The 19,623-nt window shown below is 38.1% G+C and overlaps 2 protein-coding genes across 3 annotated transcripts; one reads left to right on the forward strand and one right to left on the reverse strand.

The window, feature by feature from the left end:
* The first annotated feature begins 552 nt into the window (after nt 1–552).
* LOC108680906 lies at nt 553–12,154 on the forward strand. 2 transcript variants are annotated; one of them, XM_018169834.2, is made up of 10 exons: nt 553–1,150; nt 2,363–2,538; nt 4,191–4,365; nt 5,275–5,411; nt 5,918–6,362; nt 7,178–7,340; nt 7,912–8,030; nt 8,713–9,786; nt 10,115–10,228; nt 10,454–12,154. In XM_018169834.2, exons 1-10 carry the CDS (start codon nt 1,093–1,095, stop codon nt 10,621–10,623), a joined length of 2,631 nt encoding a protein of 876 aa, XP_018025323.1. In that variant the 5' UTR covers nt 553–1,092; the 3' UTR covers nt 10,624–12,154. The 2 variants fall into 2 exon arrangements, with proteins under 2 accessions (XP_018025323.1, XP_018025324.1); XM_018169835.2 differs by having other exon boundaries at nt 2,366–2,538.
* Nucleotides 12,155–13,347: 1,193 nt separating this feature from the next.
* On the reverse strand, nt 13,348–17,880 carry LOC108680907 (transmembrane 9 superfamily member 4). Its single transcript, XM_018169836.2, has 4 exons — nt 17,034–17,880; nt 16,040–16,241; nt 15,256–15,503; nt 13,348–14,376 (listed from the first exon to the last, which is right to left on the reverse strand). The coding sequence occupies exons 1-4, from the start codon at nt 17,704–17,706 to the stop codon at nt 13,628–13,630; spliced, it is 1,872 nt and encodes a 623-aa protein (XP_018025325.1). The 5' UTR covers nt 17,707–17,880; the 3' UTR covers nt 13,348–13,627.
* Between the last annotated feature and the right edge of the window lie 1,743 nt (nt 17,881–19,623).

Consider the following 19,623-nt stretch of genomic DNA (forward strand, 5'->3'; position numbering starts at 1 on the left):
TTGTGCTGCTCATCTACTGCTGCTCTGGTGCTTACTCATCTTCGATTGCATCATGTTGGTATTCAGTCATACCTTCATTGATTTGGCATGACTTACACTCCCATGTGCTTGCATTGTGGAGTGAATCACCATGGATGATACCGTGGAGCATTTTCTCCTGGCATGCACGCTGGCGGCTGTTCCACCTGGAGCGTCAGGTGCTGATCGCTACCACTCATGGCACTCAAGTCATAGGTGTGCACTGTGCACCATCTAACTGTTTGGGTACTTCTTGGAGGAGGTAACTTCTGCAGAAAGATTCAACATGCAATAATAAGAGCAAGTGAGCAACAATCACCTATTTAACACAAACAAATCATCTGACTTCCCTGTAGTGCATAAGCACCATCCTGGTTTTAGCTGTGATCAAACACCGGAAGCCCACCTGATAGAATCTCCAAGGATCATTGACACATAACATTGGAACTTTCTGCCAAGTCCTGGTGTAACCAGGAGCCACTTCAAGCCAGCCACAACAACAACAGACATGCAACAAGGATAATTCTAGGCTTGATTAGATCAAGTCCTATGAAGAAAGATTATGAAGCTTCCAAGCCTCTGTTATCAAAGACTGCATGGGGATTTAATTGAAGCATACAAGTGTACTCATGGTTTATGCAAGGTCCCAGAAGGATTACTAGAATTTGAAACAAAAACCAACATGGCTATGAACTAAAACAACTGCACTGCAACTCGTCCACTGGACAACATTTCTTCTCATTTTCTGACTTGTGGAACAGCTTCTCGGATTACATCGTTCGTGATCGTTGATGCTCCGAGGATGAATGCATTCAAGAACAGACTAGATAAAGCTATGGAAAAATATGACTTGAAATGCCTAGCACCATATCAAACCTGGTGGAAGTCAAGTAGCTATTTCAAGCTAGTGTTAGTTTGGAAAAGATCCGGTCAAAGGACGTGTTTCTAGATCTCCTGTGGACAAGCCACGAAAAGTACAAGAATTGGCGACAGGCTACATCAAGCCTACTCTTCAGCTCCGACATCACACTATGTTATGTTATGTTATGTAGTCTTGGCTGATCATTAGAAATAATGAAATTATCCATCCAGGTCTATGTAGCTAACATTTTTTTGTACTTTTTTGAATTCTGTGAGTATGCAACTAATTAAAAATTTGGCATGATTAGCATCTGCCTTGGCTATTTTTATATTAGTCTTCAGTTTTCATTATCAAAATGAAAATTTCTGAAAGATAATTTTTTACTAAGTGAGCTTCATAGGCTTGGCCTTGCCACTTGTTGTCACTAAAAAGTCAAATTTTCAAAACCTTAAACAAATTAATACATTTCTAGTCAGAATTATGATTTGTAGGGTTTTATTGTATTGTGTCATTGTGATATACATTAGCTAAGAAGCTATTTCTTCTCATTACTAACTAGTCAACATAGTGGTAAACCTGAGATTTTTTAGAATCAATTCATTTTTAATTTCCTAATTTACTCAGTCATGAGTAATATGCATGGTGGCATATATGGAGCAGCCTCTCTGATGAGTGATGACATTGTTGATGCTTCAAGCCTCCAATTATGAATGCGTTCAATAGTAAACTAGACAATGCTATGCAAAATTACATGTTCAGTTTTGAAATACTTTTCACTAGCACCCTACAGAACTCTTAAATGTCCAATGTCAGTTAGAAAGATCTTGTCAAAAGGCCAGTTTTTAGATCTGTCAATAAGTCATGAAAAGCATGAATTAGCAACTAGCCTAACCAGGCCCATTCTTCCTGCCAAAGATGCTATGCTATATCAGTCAATATTTTAGTATAATAATGCTGGTATCCAAGAGATATTGGTCTACTAACTCTACTTACATGACCTAAAAATAAACTATGCTGAAGAAGGGCAACAAAAATGTTATCCTTTGTCATCACTCATTGATTTCGCTAGTACCTATACAAATTATGGCTTAGTTTGGTCAACAAAATAGATTGTTTCTTTTGAAGGCTGGTGACAATAATGCTGTGGGCTGTGGCAAAGTTTGTGGCAATGGAGTATTGAAGTGAGCGCAATCAAATCAGCTTTATTGCAGTATGTAATGTGTTATAATCTAACTTTACAAATTATAGTTAAGAACTTCTGACTAGTGATAAAGTATTTAATCTTGTAGGTTTAGTAACAACAGTCAAGCAGAAAGCCAAGCTAAGTCACACTCACAGACAAAGAAAACTGCAGTATCTGCTGAGTAGCAAGTGGCAACTAATGTGTAATTGATGGTAATTTTTTAGTTAGTGGCTTTTAATTTGTGTTATTTTAAGTAATTAAATACTTGAAGAAAATCATTCCTTCAATTTCCTGCTTAGCAGCTGCAGTGGTGCAGGACTCTGCCACCCAGCCATGTGATCATCCTAACATACTCTTCATCATTGTGGATGACTTGAGGCCATCTGTTGGCTGCTATGGCGATAGCTTGGCCATCACTCCCAGCATTGATGCACTTGCTGGAGCTGGAGTCACTTTTGATTTAGCTTTTGCTCAGGTAAGCACAAACTAAATTTTAAAAGAGCTTGACTGATAAGTAAGGCAGTTGAAAAAACTCTAATATTGATAATTTAGCCATGAATTTAGTTAATGCATAGTTATAGAGAATTTTTAACTTCCAATCACATCAGTCTTGTGGTCCACTCTGCTTGGATTAAGTGCAGTTCAAAAATGTTGATGACTTCAGCTGCCTTTAATATTTACCTTCCACAATGTTGAGCAAATCTCTCCAGTGGTGGTCTGTGCTATTTTACTTGATTCCATCGATAAAAATTAATTTGGGACATTTCAACGTAATTCTATAATCCATTCTCATCTAATCCCACTCCTAATAAAAGTCAATGCAATGTAGATCCAAACTGAAAATATCAACTGAAACCAGCCAAGAATGATCTAAAAGTTCTCATTGCCCATAGCCGTGGACAACTGCACTCTAGCCCATAACTCCAGGGAGACTTGTCATAAAATTTTAGATGAAAGGTCTCATTTTCACAAGTTTGGAGAAATTTGATTATTCACCTGAGATTAGATCCAAACAAGTGACTTATTTATTTAATTTATCACCGTTTCATAGTTTTTTTTCCAGGTCCAGCCATTAATCAAGGTGTTTCAGATAATGCAATCAATTAAGTTTGACTTGAAACTAGTTGAATGTTTGAAATAGGGCTACATGTATTTTCAGATGTTTTTATGTCTAATAACACCTATCTTCATTATCCCCCCCGTGCCATCTCGCCCTTGTCGTGGGGGGGGGGCTTGCGTGTCTCGATGAGACCCGAGGCTGTGCGGACCTATTTTAACCGGGATGTCTCGTCTCGTCTCGGTATCGTCCCGGAATTCCTACGGAGAGCTGAAAATTGTCCCGGTTTTTATTTCGAACCGGGACAGAGCCTGTTGTCTCGTCTCGTCTCGGAATAAACAAAATGCCAAACGCAGGAGTCTAGACTCAGCTGTGCCCTCAACCTAATAGATCAACTGCCCGGAGACGACTTTACAATATTTGTAGACTCCAAAAGTGTGGTGCAGGCTTTGAGAGCTTATAATAGTAGGCACCCCATCGTCTGGGAGATCCTAACCGGGCTGGTGCGCCTGGCGGGGGCGGGGAGAGCGGTGAGCGTCTGCTGGGTGCCCGGACACGTGGGATAGAACTGACAACCTTAGACAATACCTAATCGAGTGTAACCTGCTGCCAGATATCTAGCACGGCACCTTGACAGAGGTCAGAAAAGACCCACATATCCGACAAGACGTCATATTCGTGTCATCATGTTACTGGTTGAGATGAAATAGCAGAAGACGGATAGAGCCTGCGCCTTAGAAATAAAGAAGTATACACCCTAGACCAGATGGATCAGGCTACGAGCCTGAAACCAACGAAGAAGCCTGCCGACCCTGCAAAACGAATATTGGACCTTCGGCGCGAAATAGACGACATTGATCTGAAGCGCTAGAAACCTCTCCCTACTACTACTACTACTATCTTCATTATTTTTCCTGAATAAGCTGAAGAAAATTCACTGTAATTTTTATGTTTTGCTGTCTCACTGTAACTCTTGTTCCTTAAGTGTTAGTGGATAATACATTGCCCATTTATAGGTTAATAACTCTATGTATGATGTGTTTAGCTTTAATTTACTTTTATATTTTCAGCAAGCTTTGTGTGGTCCGAGTCGCACGTCTCTACTTACATCCCGTCGTCCCGACACCACTGGTGTTGTTGATGCTCATCACTACTGGCGAGACACGCACAACTTCACGACCCTGCCACAGCACTTCAAGCAACACGGATACTACACGGCCTCGGCCGGCAAAGTGTTTCATCCTGGTTTGTATTTCCTTAGTGGGAACGTCAGTATGCTTTTATGGCCTCATTGAAGTGAAGGAAGAATGTGCAGTAAAAACAGAAAAATTGTTGCCCTTTTTTCTTTTGTATTATTATTATTGTGTATTTCCTTTCCCAATGTAAAATTTTAAAATTTATATATTAACATACATGACTTAGTTGAACTTGTTACTATAGACTATCATAGGTTATACCTATATAAGACACTTTAAGTGGAATTTAAGCCACAGAACAATTGATTTGTTGTGCAAAATAGCTGCAGTTCAACAATGTTCACTGAAAATTTTATCCATTCACGAGCATGATACCCTGCATCACGAGCATGATACCCTGCATTCACGAGCATGATACCCTGCATCACGAGCATGATTCAAAGCACATGTAATTACTCATTCATAATATGGGCTTTGGCCGTACTCACGTGAATTCGCTATCTTTATTTAAGATGCCCTCACTGCCGCATCTGTCTAATATCTTTCTTAAATATATTTTGTCATTGAATATTATTAGGTACAATCGTTATTTTTTCATTCTATTATAAATCAAAATCACCAGTTATTAATATTTCATGATTGTTACAGTTACATTGCTAGGTCACATCTATCTGTACTTATTTCCTGACCGAAAGCTTTGGTTGGTCATATCGCAGCTGCAGCTTGAAGCAATAAATCATGCAATCTTTGTGTACACAACTTATTAAATTACCTTCATGCCTTACCAGTTGTAAAATATAACTTCCTTACCACAAAGCACTGATTTGTCAGGTCTATCTGTAGTTATTTTTTTTAGACCCGAAGCATTGTGTGATCAGGTCTATCTGTATTTATATTTTGACGGTTTATATTAATTTTGTATGAATATTTATACTTATTTTAATCATTGGTTGGTCAGGTCGCTGCAGCAATTACAGCGATGACGCGCCCTACAGCTGGAGTGCTGTGCCGTACCATCCTAGCAGTGAGCAGTACAAGAACTTCCCTGCATGTGGTCCTCACAAGAACATGACCAATATTGTTTGTCCTGTGCTGGTAAATTATTGTCCCTTATGTTTTGTTAGCTGTTTTGAAATATTTTCTACTAATAATAACTATAATTGCTAAGTACATTGATCTATCTTCTTCACTATTCTTGCTAATTTATGTTTTTGATGATTCATCATTACATCTTGAACTGTAGAAATTTATCCCTGAAATACTTACACAATTCATTTGATGAAATAATGCATATAATTCATAGAGTGAAGTAGCCAATTTGTCTGAATCACTGCTCGAAAGTTAATAAATAACCGCACATTATCGGTATGTTCTCATTCTTATCCATTGTGCTCGAGATGCATTGAAACATTACTGTATTAATGGATGGAATCTAATTAAAGTATTTGTTAACCGAACTAAATTCCTTAATTTTTATCATGTGCAACTTCCTTATTTAGTTTAGTTCTTTAATCAACCGTTCTTTTTGGTTCTTGAGGCACTTTCATCAACATTATCCCCCCAAAGTACGCCTGCCACTGACATCTTTAATTATTCTTCAGGTGCGTGATCAGCCGGAAAGCACATTACCTGATCTCCAGACGACGCACTACGCCATCTCTTTCTTGCAGCATTGGAAAAATGTCCAAAATGGAGGACAACTAAACGAGAATTTAATGCCCACTGACTATCATTTTTGGCGTAAAAATTATCGTGTACGGCGTCAGAAAGGTTTCATGAAAGATAATAAGGAAAGTGTTTCTCTTACGAATACAAGGTACCTAAAAAGAACTACAGAATATGATCTTTTCAATATTGACGGTAAAAAGGAAATGACGCGACGAGCATTTCAGCGTCAGAAGACGAAATGTACGAGACAGACAGACCAAACAAGAAGGAAATTCCTGTCTTCTAAAAATGAGAGTCATGGTGGTTGTCAGCCATTTTTCCTGGCGGTTGGATACCACAAGCCACATATTCCTCTGAAGTTTCCGCGAAGGTTCCTAGGTTAGTTGCCTCGCGTCACAGAAACTAGAGGCGTGTTTAAAAATTAAGATACTTTGTACAAATAGCGATGCAATTTTTGCCTTGTGTGTTCATCATCCTGACCCAGTTTTGCCCTGCAAAAGGACCTATCAGGGCTACGTGCAAAAAGTGTCACTATTTGGATAGTGTGACCCTTTATGTTTCTAAGTGTACCTCTTATTTACTTTGTACTCACTTTTCAGTACCTAGTTCAGAGTGCAAAGTTGCTATGAAACCTGTTGCGTTTCATACCAGCGCTAAATCTGCCTAATTAAATTTTATTATTTATAAAAACTTGTCAATATTTTTTAGTGGAAATCAAATAATGTAGCAATGGGATCAATTAATTTGCCTACGTTTGCCGGCGTCTTACGAGGTTTCTCGACGTAAAAAACAGACATATGACGTCATAGTTTTTTTTCCACTAGTGCAGTTGTGAAATTTGAATTAATTGATGTACTTTATTTTGCCTCTGGATGATGGGGTGCCCTGTGTTTCCGCACCACAAAGTGGGAATAATATTTGTTGCTTGTAATATTTATGTATTCTTTTACTTGATAAATCTACTCTATAGATGAAATTGGGAAGAAAAAGCCATAGTTTTAATAAGTAAAAATCGACGTAGTTACTATAAATAGAAAAAGAATAGTGTTCAATAGTGTATTTTTAACGAGTCGATAGTCTGGCATATAAATTTTCAATAAATAGAAGTCAATCCCAACATTTTTTGCCCAGTTAGTATAGTTTGGTAAAAATTTTTTGAAGGATATCTAAAAGTTCATGTCTATTGTCACCAGAATTATTTCCGCTGCCTGAGGTGCCGCTCCCTCCTGACGACCGCCTACCCCCAGGCCTGCCCTCGGTTGCGTACAACCCCTGGAACGACCTACGCTGGCGAGACGACGTAGCCGCTCTCAATCTCAGCTTCCCATACCAACCCATGCCTGATGATTACTCCAGGTCCGATATCCCTGCTCTCAATCTCAGCTTCCCATACCAACCCATGCCTGATGATTACTCCAGGTCCGATATCCCTGCTCTCTATCTCAGCTTCCCATACCAACCCATGCCTGATGATTACTCCAGGTCCGATATCCCTGCTCTCAATCTCAGCTTCCCATACCAACCCATGCCTGATAATTACTCCAGGTCCGAGCAATTGCCAAAAACGAAAGACAGTTTTATTTAGTATATTATTTTTATGTTTTTTTTTTAATATGACACCACAAAGAATTTCTTACAATATGTTCTGGCAGTACTACACACACTATGCATTAAACTTTCTCCCATATATAATTCTACAGCTCTAGGTATTGGTTTGCACGTTTGTCAGTTTAAACAGCATGCGGCTCTGGACTGATTGGATGTGGCAATAAGCGTTCTCACAAGACATGATGATTAATATCGATTTCTTAGCTAATTCTTTTCATTATCGATTTCAGTAAATAGTTGTCTAAATGAATTGATTTTCTTCTAGACAATCAGGTTTGGGTAATGTTGAATGTTTTGTCAATAAAAAAGTTTTGTGCAGGTTGATACGTCAGGCTTACTATGCGGCTACAGCATACACTGACTCCCTCATCGAGAACCTTCTCTCTGCTACCAGCCTTCTTCATCCACACACTTTGGTGGTGCTTATGGGGGACCACGGTGGGTGCGATAAAGCTTATCGTATTCTCATACTTCAATAATTTCTGTCATGTATTATTAGGGGCCGTACTATCAAAATTCTGGGAAAAATACTATAAAAAAAGGCCAAAAGGCGTTCAAGTAACCGTAGAAGCCTAGGTACATCTAGCGGCTGATTTCTCGACCATGATGGGTAGGTTTACCTTGAAAAGAAGTTGTTATTGGCTACGAGGGTACAAACTTTTAAATAATTTCGATGGTACGACCCTAGGTTAAGTGCTCAAAAGCCCGTGTCCCCTATACTTTGATGGCGCTCATGGGTGACGCTGTAGATTTACAAAAGCTGCCTACATCCCAACTGTTCGTTGGTGTTCATGACTCATGAGTGATTTCTTGCAGTCCATGTACGATTACTGTTCCCTATGCTCTCTCTCGGTTTTGTATTGGATTCGCGTGAGTCAGTTCCATCATCATCTCGAGTAGGGCTCTTGTTTGATCTCATTCCGTACTTGAGTAAATAAAACCTCATTTATTTTTCGGTACACCAAAGAGCAATGAATGGTATCCCTCTGAATATTATTATGTGAATAAAGGTTTAATGAGATTATAAAAATAATTTATTTAGATGAGCTCTTATTTGTGTCACCTGCTGGCCAAAGTGAGTTTAATAATTAATTGAATTAATTAATTAATTATATTGCAGGCTGGTCCTTGGGTGAGCATCAAGAGTGGTCGAAGTTCAGTAACTATGAAGTAGCAACAAGAGTACCGCTGGTCATGGCGCCGATATCTCGGTACGCGCAAGCCAAACACTCGCTCATGACCGACCAACGCAACCCCAAGTATAACAGGTACAAAACGTATCGCAAACTCGGCGAGAAACTTCTCAGTCGTCTGCACAAATGGCCTGGAAGTGTGAGGGTCAATTACGAACAATATTGGAAAGACAAAAACGGGGACGAAGTTAAGATGCATTCAAGAAGCTTCAATTTTTATGGATGGCTTAAGAAGCACATGCTTCATGATTTTCGTAAATTATCGGGAGTTGAACAAAGCAGAAATTTCCACGGAGATGTCAAATCTACTCTGGATGTAAAGTCTGTCGTTGATAAGGGACGAAAAATTTGGCTAAATTTAAAAGAAAACTATACCTACACTGGGTTAGTTGAACTCGTCGATGTCTTCCCTACGCTGGCAGATTTGGCTGGCATTTCTAAAGTTCCTCCTTGTTCCTTTGATTGGATGACTTCTAGATTCAATGAAGATTATATTCGTTCTCGTAACAATAAATACTGCAATGGTTCTTGTGTCTGTGACCGAATCAATTTCAAAAATGTTTCGATTGATGTTAAACATGCAAACTGTTCGGAATGTTGCCATGTGCGGGATAAAACTAGCAACCTACGTCTCAGTCATGCAAGATCAATAATCCAACAAAAACTGTTGGTCAAGTTTTATAAAGCCATGAACCGGCACCACAAACTACCATTTCCTTTTTATAATTCTTCCCTGCCTGACAATAATTATTTTGCTCAAACAGACAAAACTAATTTTTACCTCATAGCCTCGAAATTCATGAGATCATCTTCTCTTAACTGGAAATTTCCACATTCTACTGCGAAGACGTGTACCGAGGGCAGAAGTGTGGCGCCGTATATTGTTGACGAGGCTGATGCTCAAGAAAGCGAGGATGTAAGGCTAAATAGACAGAGAAATTCGAAGATAAAACTCGCAGCGTCTGACGTCAGCGCGATACGACCAGTTTCGCGCGTTGTCGGTAAGTATTTTTAGATTTATAATTTAGTTACTGAACGATCTAGATTTTTATGCTAAAGTAATTACCATCATCCTTCTGACATTTTCTTTACTCATTTGTACGCAAGTGATTTGATTCTCGCTTCTAACCTTAACAACAAACTTAGGAAATGCAGGTAATATTCCGTTGAAGTTAACTGCCGTTTCTTGTTGATGCCGGTGCTCAAACGAATTGACACTTTTAAAAATAATTTAAAGATATAAAATCGGGGCCTGAAATCGTCACTTCATGCAATGTGATTAGTAAATTTTCCGATAAATTAAGTTCTAAACTTTTCTCCGGTATGCAGATTTAGGCCGGTGCCTAAAAGATATGTTGCAAGGAAAGCTTGCCATCTCCCAGTACCCCCGACCTAGTCTCTCGCCATCACAACATCCCGACTCCGACCAGCCCAAGCTTAAAGGTAACTTCTACCAGGGCTTGTTAGTAACTTCCCTACATTTACGTTTAGTTGAGTTGTTCAGAAATCACAATTGAGTTTTACTCGCTGCTGTTACACCACTCCTACTGAGTAGTGTCGTTTCTCAATTTTATTTCAGTAATTACTTAATGAATGATCGAAACTGGTACTTCAATCTATGAATGGTTACACTTAATTTTTCTCTCATTGCACTCGTGTTTTTTTTAGAAATCAAAGTGATGGGTTACTCGATGCGGTCACACTGCTTCCGCTACACGCTGTGGGTTGCCTACAACTGCACCACACAAGTACCAGATTTTGACGATATCGCTGGAGAAGAACTTTACGACCATCGGTTTGATCCCAGAGAAGATCACAACATTCTTCGCTTAATCTAATCCTCACACATCCATAGCCTCGGCGATCTCCAGGTCCAAAGATGATGTAGTTGTATTTTTTTAGCAGAAGTGGCGTGGATGATAATGAACTTTTTACTTTTTTTTGTTATTGCAACGTAGAATTATTATTACCCCAGGAGACTTTTAGCAATTAATCGAAATCGCGACGTTGCATAACGCGAAATTATTTTTTCCCATCTATTTTTAATTATCCTGCAGTGTTATTGGTTGTGGTAAGAAATAGCTGGTTTTGGATATTTTTATTTGTAAAATCACACTCCCAAGAAAAAAAATCAATGACGACTTTTCTTGAATATACGAGGAGCGGAAAATAAATACGGAAAGCAGGCAGCAGCACAACAATTTCTAAAAGACTATGCTTTTTGTTATTCGTAATTTTCATAGATTTTTTTAATAACTTAAAATTTGTTTACAGAAGGTTGAATGTGGTTTCAAAAAGTTATAAGATAATATCAGTTGCAGTTTCAAGTTTTCTCTGTATAAAACTGAATTATTGATTCTTCAAAAGTATCGGGTGGGATTATAATGCAGAAGTTAATAAAAATTGTGCACAGCAAATGGATTGTCAAAATTTTTATTTTTAAGCCAGCCCAGCTATCCATGGTGCATTCACACTTGAAATCGAGGTGAATCGACGTTATCTTTTTAAGCTAGCAAATGAAGTTGCTCAATTCAAAATTCCATAATAATTCACTTAGAATTAGATTAGTTCCTAAATTAGAGTTAACTAAACCGTCAACCAAACAAGGCCATGCAGGAATCGCTTTCTGACAAAGTTATCTTGCACTTGGAATAAATACTTTCAGTAATTTAAATAAAATACAATAATTCAAATGGGCGGTAAGAGCCAAAACAAGTTAGATACAAATAATACGAAACAAATAAGTTCCACTTCATAAGGCTATCTTATCGAACAAATATTGAATGCAATTCCTTAAAATCGCTGAAGGAATATTATTGAAAATGCAACCCTCGTTCATGAAGGCACTCAGAAGAGTAAATGGGTCATATTATCCTAACAGTGACAGTCGCAGACCAACCGCACGAACTAAGAGCAGTCGTACCACTAACTGATGTGCCCTTTAACTGGGCCAAACTGAGTTGGAATGACCCGCACAATAGCGAAAAGTGCATCGTTATTTGGTCCAAATATCGCTCACTTCTCTGAGTGTCGGAAGGACGAGAGCGATTTGGTCACGTAAATTGGGGATGCCCAATAGTGTAATGTGTTAAGCAATGCACTCAAAAAAATTACTCTAGTGCCATAACTGCAAGTCAATTTATACCTCGCTTGAAGGTACAAATGTGAACTTTCGATCATTCGTCAATCTATGCAAAATGAATGCCCTAGATAAGCACCGACATCTCTTGCGTTTCATTGCGTTATTTATCTCTTGCGTTTCGATGGGCATCAGATGCTCCAGTTGAACCATGATCAACATAATAATCAATGAACGTTAGTTTCGTGCACAAATTAACACTAATGAAGTTAATAAATAATGCACAGTAACAATGCGTTTCATTTCTAAGTGAAGCTACTGAACGACAGAAGCAAAATCGTTTAGAAACTCGCGAAAAAATCTTATATGTTAGCATGTGAATCTGAGCAAATGTTGAAATCTCCTTCGCCGTAAGTCAATTTTTTTATTTGTAAAGCATTCTTTCCGTGATTACTCAGCTTTATCAGGATTCCGTTACATTCAACGTGCACAAAAATAATTTTACTTCACACACTCTGGATCTACTCACTGAAGCGCAAACTGCAATAAAAACGAGAGGCTGGTCAACAAAAACAAGCTTTAGTTATGCGCGTGGAGGGAATTTGCTTTCTCAATTGCTTTCTCAAGAGTATTCAATTTTTTCGAACTGGAACCAACCATCATTTCAAAAATAAAATTAATACGAAAGATGCTAACTAATCAATATGCAATTGAAGTAATTAATTGATTCTATGATGTGCAATTTTTAAATTTATTTTTACAAGATTTATACTGGATTCTTGAATTATCTAAATTTTCGCGAGTTCTATACGAATAGAGGTAGCCAATAACAACATTAACTGATAGTGACTTTTGAACCGATCGATACAATCAAGTTCTCTGACATTGCATCACATAATCTTTGACTTTGAATAAGTCTTGGATAAGTTCGCTTCGTAGTTACTTAACAAAGTAATCCACCTCCATGCCAATTCCCTGACAGTCCCTATGCATTCTGAAAAGGCTTGAATTGATAGTTATTCTCACTCACATACACCACGTTTTCCACAGCATGCTGGTCAAAAAATGCAGCCTCGACAACAAGTTGTGGCGCTACTGTTGGCGTCACTCAGTGACTCAAACGATTGATACAAAACTATCGTTATACATTATAGATCCTCAACCTGTATTTCTACGGCATGGAAGCCGTAGAACAGAGTTGATTTACCGAACTATTTTTCAATAGAAAGCTTCAAAAGGACAAGATTACGCGTGAACACCTAATGTGAAATATCGCGGTAAAAAGAAGTCTAAGCCTTGAAACAGATTCAAGCAGTCATCAAAATCGAAACTGAAGATATAAGATTCAACAGGCTGTCAAATTATTTGATAATATTTCATGTTGTTGATGAAATGAGCGTAAAAAAAAGAGCAATGATGAAATTATGCCTCCTTGATATTTTCAAATAATAAATTAGTTTTTTACTCGTAGTAGTAGTTAAAAAATAATTGCTACATCCCACAACTTCAATCGAAATAATTCAAAATAATAACACAGAATTGCACAACAGCAAAGTAGCTGAACTACGAAGTCCTTCGATATGTCAAGTTCTAATTTAATTCATGATACAAGGTGCTAGGCTTTGATGTAAAATGCTTCAAGGTTTTTCAACCTTGGTAATCAAAAATTTATTCACGCTTCTAATAAATGAAAATGATTATGTAACTTTTATATTGAACCTTGTTCATTCGAATGATGAAGTTTTCAAAGCAGCATCAATGGCCTAGTCAATTTTGACAGCAGCATAGATCTTTCTAATGAACCAATAAGCAGAGTAGAAGCCAATGGTGCCAGTAAGCACCCATACCGACACGACCATAATGGACGTGTAGGAAAAGTAGAGAAGGAGAGGCACGAATTCTGATATCTCAAGCTTGGTAACCAGGTAGAAAATGGAGTACAGAGCGATGTAGAACGCTGAGCCTCCTGAAGTGACCAGGGACCGCCACCACCAATGGTAGTCTTCTCCACACAACTGGAAGTACACCATAACAATGCTGATCTGTGCACAGCTGATCACGAGGATCAGGAACACCAGGAAGAGGAAGCCGAAGAGGTAATAGTATTGGTTCTCCCAGATAGCAGAAAGAATAAAGAAGAGCTCAATGAACATGGCACCGAAAGGCAGAATACCGGCCATGAGCAGACACAGAGCTGGGTGCATGTACCATACCTGTTCAGGGACCTGCCGGGGAATTTGGTTGGTGCGAACGGGATGCTCATATGCTTGCTTCCGGAATCCAAAGAAGTAGCCGATGAAAGTAAGAGGCATGGCAACAAAGAACCAAAGAGAAAAAAGAGCCAGCATAGTAGGAATAGGTATTGCACTGCTAGACTCTTTTCCCCACACAAAGAAATTGAGGAAGAAGGCGATCGTGAATATGTATGAAGGATACAATGTAGCCGTCCAAAATGCTGCTGACTTCCACTGCTGGCCACGCAGGGTTCGGTACAAGCGGCCAGACATGTAACCTGAAAAATGACCTCGAGATTAAATGGTGACACATCAATGGTCTAATTTTAAAACATACCTCAATAAAATATAATCTGCTAAATTCTCAAAAATTTCAACTGGCAATTAAGTTCTAGATATTAGGTAATTTATACACGCCCAGTGAGAAAATTTTTCTTGATATTTTATTCTCATCAAACAGTTTACTAGCCTCTAATTTGTATTATACGTTCTCATGAGGTTATGCATTAAAAGTTGTACAATAATCAATAAATCATGAATACCAACTTGTAAAGTTGTGTCAATTTTTGGCAATAAAGTATACACTATGTACCTTAAAGGTTTGATCAGTTAGTTAGTTTAGTGGCCAAATGTTTACTAGCACTTCAGCTATTTAGCTATCTCGCACCGAAAGTCAAAATGAACATCACCATAGAGGTGGAAGGTCTCAATTATTCATCACCCACAAGGGGGCGGAAGGTCTCAGATGTCACGAAGTGACAAGGAGGGACAGGTGAAAAGCAACAGAAACGAAGACACTCGAACAAGAGGTCGCTTACACGGGACGTCGGCCGCCGGCACGAGAGAGACAGAGAAGGGAAATGTAAGGAATCCTACCTACATAATAACATAACCCCACAACTGAGACCAACGGTCAGACACCGTGAGCTCAGCGGTGGGGCGCTCAGGAACAATCCCCCTAGGAACGCGAAATCCCTTAGGACATCTGACGCGCACAGACACACGTCAGAAGTCCCCCCAGAGGGGTAAAGGTTTGATCATCTTTCAACAACTATGACTTCTGATAAGTTTTGTAAATCGACCAAAGTTAACCTCACTCTCTATAAATTTGTCAACAGTACTTTCACTATCCTAAATCTGCCCTACATTAATCTCACCAGCAACAAGGGCCATGAACACATAGAGGAAGATGCCAGCAGTCATGAGAGCGCCTCGGCTTGCTGGGGACAGCATGCCAAACATGGCTAGCACCAAGATGATGAGTGCCATGCACAAGATCTGAACACCTGAGCCCACGAGAGCAGCAAAAAGCTTTGGGAAGCGAGGAGGTCGAAACACATCACCATGGACTAATTTCCAGCCTGATTCCTCCATGCTTTCTTCAAACACGTCATCAGCATTGTACCTTTGGCACCAGAATGCAGATGATAATACTACATTACTACAGTACTTCAATGCAGCATATTAATTCAATTGACGTACCAAGAAAAGTACACTTTTGTTTACAAATTTTAAGCATTTGAAAATTAAATGTATGCCCTGTGGTTAACAGAAATTTGATCATTCAAAAGAAAGTATTTTTTATTGTTAGTAGATAATATAGTTAATGTATTTTTCTTTTCTTAACTGGTAGTAAAGTCTGTTCACATAATAATTTTTGAACAGCCCTCATACTAATGATAACACACTACTTTTCACACCTTGCAATGTCCCTACTTAGAGTGCACACCATGTGATAGTAATCTTTTATAACTTATGCTAGATTCTGTCAAAATAAATTACTTTTGTGCAGCCTTCAAACTATCAATAACCTGTTATTTAACACACATTGCAAAGTCACTGAAGAGAGTGCAGACCATATATTGAGCCTAACGGGTATATACTAGAATCTGTCAATATGAATAATTCTTGTACAGCCCTCAAAGACATTACTTCACACACCTTGCAATATCCCTGCGGAGAGTGCGGACCATGATCATGGTGAGAATGCCAGAGAGGAAGAAGACCACCACAAGGGAGTTGATGATAGAGAACCAATGAATCTGCAGGTCGGTCATGTGCAAGTAAATGTCCCATCTTGATGACCAGTGAACGTCTGATGCTTTCCATGTCACCGAGTATGAGAACACGATATTATTTTTACCTGAAATAAATAAATTTTAAATTAGATTATGTTTTGGGTGATAAACCAGTGACCTAATTGCCCTAGAAAGTAATGGCATGTACAATGAAAAAGTTTAAAAACATAGGATAGGCCATGGGCCTATTTTTTCAGTGCCAACACTTCTATTCTATTCTATAGGATTAATGTTAAAAATTATCAAACATTATTACCTAAACTACCGTATAGCTTAAATTTATCAATAAATCACAAGGAGTGATTTACATAACAACTTAACAAGTATATATAAACTATGATAACAAGGATTCATAAAATCATGTTCATATTAAGCATGTTTTTTAGAAAATTTTTGTTAACAATTGTTGCATCTCCTGAAAGAAAAGCAACCCACTGATTTTCTCATTTCTCAACTCCTTACAAATTTACAATATATTCATGCAGAATTCCTAACTATTTGCAACTAATATTTCCAGTTGGCAACTTTGCAGTTGTTTACATGCTGAATATATATCAAAGTATCTTAAAACTAATATAGAAATCTTTTTATCTATAAATTATTGTTTTTGAGAAATAATATTATACTGAAATTTGTAAATTAATATACATTGGGCAAGTATTCAACTTGTAAATCAATAAACATTGGGCAAGTATTTTGCCATAGATCAAGAATTATTTTTGACACTGGACACAGTAAAACTAGAGGCATAATTTTCATTTTTAAACCATATAATAAAATAAATTATCTACCACTTGAAATCAAACATTAATAAATAATATAAATAACTAACTGAAACTAAAATTTATTCAGAATACCTTTAGGCACCAGTTTTTGTGGCAAAAATTGCTCAGGAACAATACATCCTTGTGGTCCTCCACTTGGTTTGATGTCAGTGAGAGATATGCTTTTAGTGACAACTTCAAATCTAACCACCTTGAATGCATCACTGTTAGGTTCAGCATGATATGAGAGAATGAAGTCCAAGTGATTGTTGATGAAAACCTCTTCTCCTTTGACAAAACCAAGCTTGTAACCACGTTCATACACAACATCTCCTGTTTCCAAATGGTTGAATTTTGTGGCAATTGGTAGATTATCCATAATAAGATGCACATAGTAGTCATGTTTAATCATATCAATAGCATTTTGTGAGTCCTCTTCTGACCAGCTGAGTGGAGATGAAGCATTGTTGCACACAAATTGGCAGGAAATATCCTTGCTCATAAATACTTCATATGCAGTGGAAACAATTCGATCGCCTCTCAAAATCTCTCCAAGATTTTCAGTTTTATACACAGGACCACCTTGTGGATTACAAAATTTCAGAGAATAGTACCGGTATGGCAGCTGAGTCTGCGAACTCGTCATCTTCACAGCCTTTACTTCCACAGGACTTCCTTTCTTGAATTCTACAGGGGCGACTCCTGGTACATAAAATCCTAGAACGTCGCTCCATGACAATATAAATAAAAACATAAATAACTTCATTGTTCCAGCGGTATCACGATCTTTCTTAAATCAGCAATCTTCGCACTCGATAGTAACGCTCAGTTATTGATGCAGAGGAAATATTTTTATGCCAACACAACAAACCGGGACAGCTGACCTTCAAACACAAATAAAAGATCGCTCGCCGAAAGGCACTACTGTGAGCAAGATTTGTGGTGAGGTGAGCATTGAGGCAAATTACACGGCAACAAATTTTTAGTATTCGATATTATGATTTATGAAAATTTAAGTTTTGTTTTTAGTGATGTGTTATTAAACACATTCACATCGATCAAGCAAAATGTCACGTCTCGGACAATTTTACGGCCAGTCTCACGGCCAATCTTCAAATTCAATGACCAAGGAATATCACGTCTCGGACAAATTTACGGCCGAACTAATGAACACAGCTGATCAAACTTGTTACGCGTATTCACTAGAACATATCGGTGATGTTAATTTCGTAGAAGTTTTTTTTTTCAATTTTACCTTCATTCGTCAGTTAGCTATAAGGCAATTCGGGCAGAAATTTGCAGTGATCAAGAAATTTCTTTCTAAACTGCTGAACAGATTTGAACAACACTTAGAAGATATATATATTCCTAACCTCCGAACAGTGATGTTTAGCTCGTGAAAATTTTTTCGATTTTGCCTTCGTTTGCGAGTTATACGGATATACGGATAAACGACCGGCATTTTTCAGGCCGATTTTTGAACTTGCATAGACCAAGAGTCATTTACGTAAAGCCGCATAACGCGCAAACGAAGGCAAAATAAAAAAAAATTGTCACGAGCTAAACATCACCGTTTGGAGGTTAGGTTCAGTATTTTAGAAAAAATCTCTGGTACACTGTGAATTTAAGCACTATTTTGCTGTTTAAATCGCGAATGAGGGAAAAGAGAAAAATACTCGCCAACAAAGGCGAAACGTAAAAAAATTTCACGAGCTAAACATCACCGTTTAGTATTCAGAAATTCATATTCAAATTTCATTCAGATCTGTTCTGTACTCTGACCGATTCGACCGATTCGACACTTCAGCGAACTCGCCTGCGAGCTCGAATGCAGAACCTAACTCCATTTTCAACTCTGGCACTCATAAATCCTTCAACAATGAACGGATTTTATTCAAATTTGATAATATCAGTAATTTGCGGGCGGAATTTTTTCAAAAAGTTATTGTTGTAAAAATCTGAAAAAATTCCGTCCGCAAATTACTGATATTATCTACTTATATTTCAAATTTGAATAAAATCGGTTCATAATTGACGGATTTGTGAGTGCCAGAGTTGCAAATGAAGTTAGGTTTTCCGTATTAACAAAAAAGTTATAGATGTAAAAATCTGAAAAAATTCCGCCCGCAAATTACTGATATTATCTACATATGTTTCAAATTTGAATAAAATCCGTTCATTATTAAAGGATTTATGAGTGCCAGAGTGAAGTTAGGTTTTGCATTCGAGCTCGCAGGCGAGTTCGCTGAAGTGTCGAATCGGTAGTACTCTGGAAGAAATGGCTGGTACACTGCAAATTTCGGTACGTTTCGTCATCCAGAGATGGGCAGTAGCGCGCTACATGTAGCGACCGCTACTAGCAGCCGCTACATTTTTAGTAGCGGTAGCGGTAGCGGCGCTACATTTAAGGCAATGTAGCGGTAGCGGTAGCGCCCGCTACATATTTAAGTAGCGATACGAGGTTTTGTCGCTACAGCGCTCCCGCTACATTTATAGATAGAGCCTTTAGATTTTACTTAATAGTATTAAATATTATTTAAAAACAAGTGTGAAACATACATGATATAAATTACAGAATAAAACTGTACCGAAGATTTCGGTGTTATGTTGTCGATACCAATAACTGTACCAATAGCAGAACAATAAATATTTAGAAATTTCCAATAATTTTGGCCATTGTAGC

This window comes from Hyalella azteca, unplaced genomic scaffold (genome assembly GCF_000764305.2).
Source record: "Hyalella azteca isolate HAZT.00-mixed unplaced genomic scaffold, Hazt_2.0.2 contig14886, whole genome shotgun sequence".
In the NCBI taxonomy this organism is placed as follows: Eukaryota; Metazoa; Arthropoda; class Malacostraca; order Amphipoda; family Hyalellidae; genus Hyalella; species Hyalella azteca.

Bases quoted from the DNA above. Each gene is read 5' to 3' on its own strand.
- LOC108680906 (XM_018169834.2), top strand. From the start codon at position 1,093: ATGAAATTATCCATCCAGGTCTATGTAGCTAACATTTTTTTGTACTTT. The intron at 6,363-7,177 runs GTTAGTTGCCTC...TATTGTCACCAG, and splicing joins GTTTCCGCGAAGGTTCCTAG to AATTATTTCCGCTGCCTGAG. The intron at 10,229-10,453 runs GTAACTTCTACC...TGTTTTTTTTAG, and splicing joins CGACCAGCCCAAGCTTAAAG to AAATCAAAGTGATGGGTTAC.
- LOC108680907 (XM_018169836.2), bottom strand. From the start codon at position 17,706: ATGAAGTTATTTATGTTTTTATTTATATTGTCATGGAGCGACGTTCTA. The intron at 16,242-17,033 runs GTATTCTGAATA...TATTTATTTCAG, and splicing joins ACAAAAACTGGTGCCTAAAG to GTAAAAATAATATCGTGTTC. The intron at 15,504-16,039 runs GTGTGTGAAGTA...CTGGTGCCAAAG, and splicing joins CTCCGCAGGGATATTGCAAG to GTACAATGCTGATGACGTGT.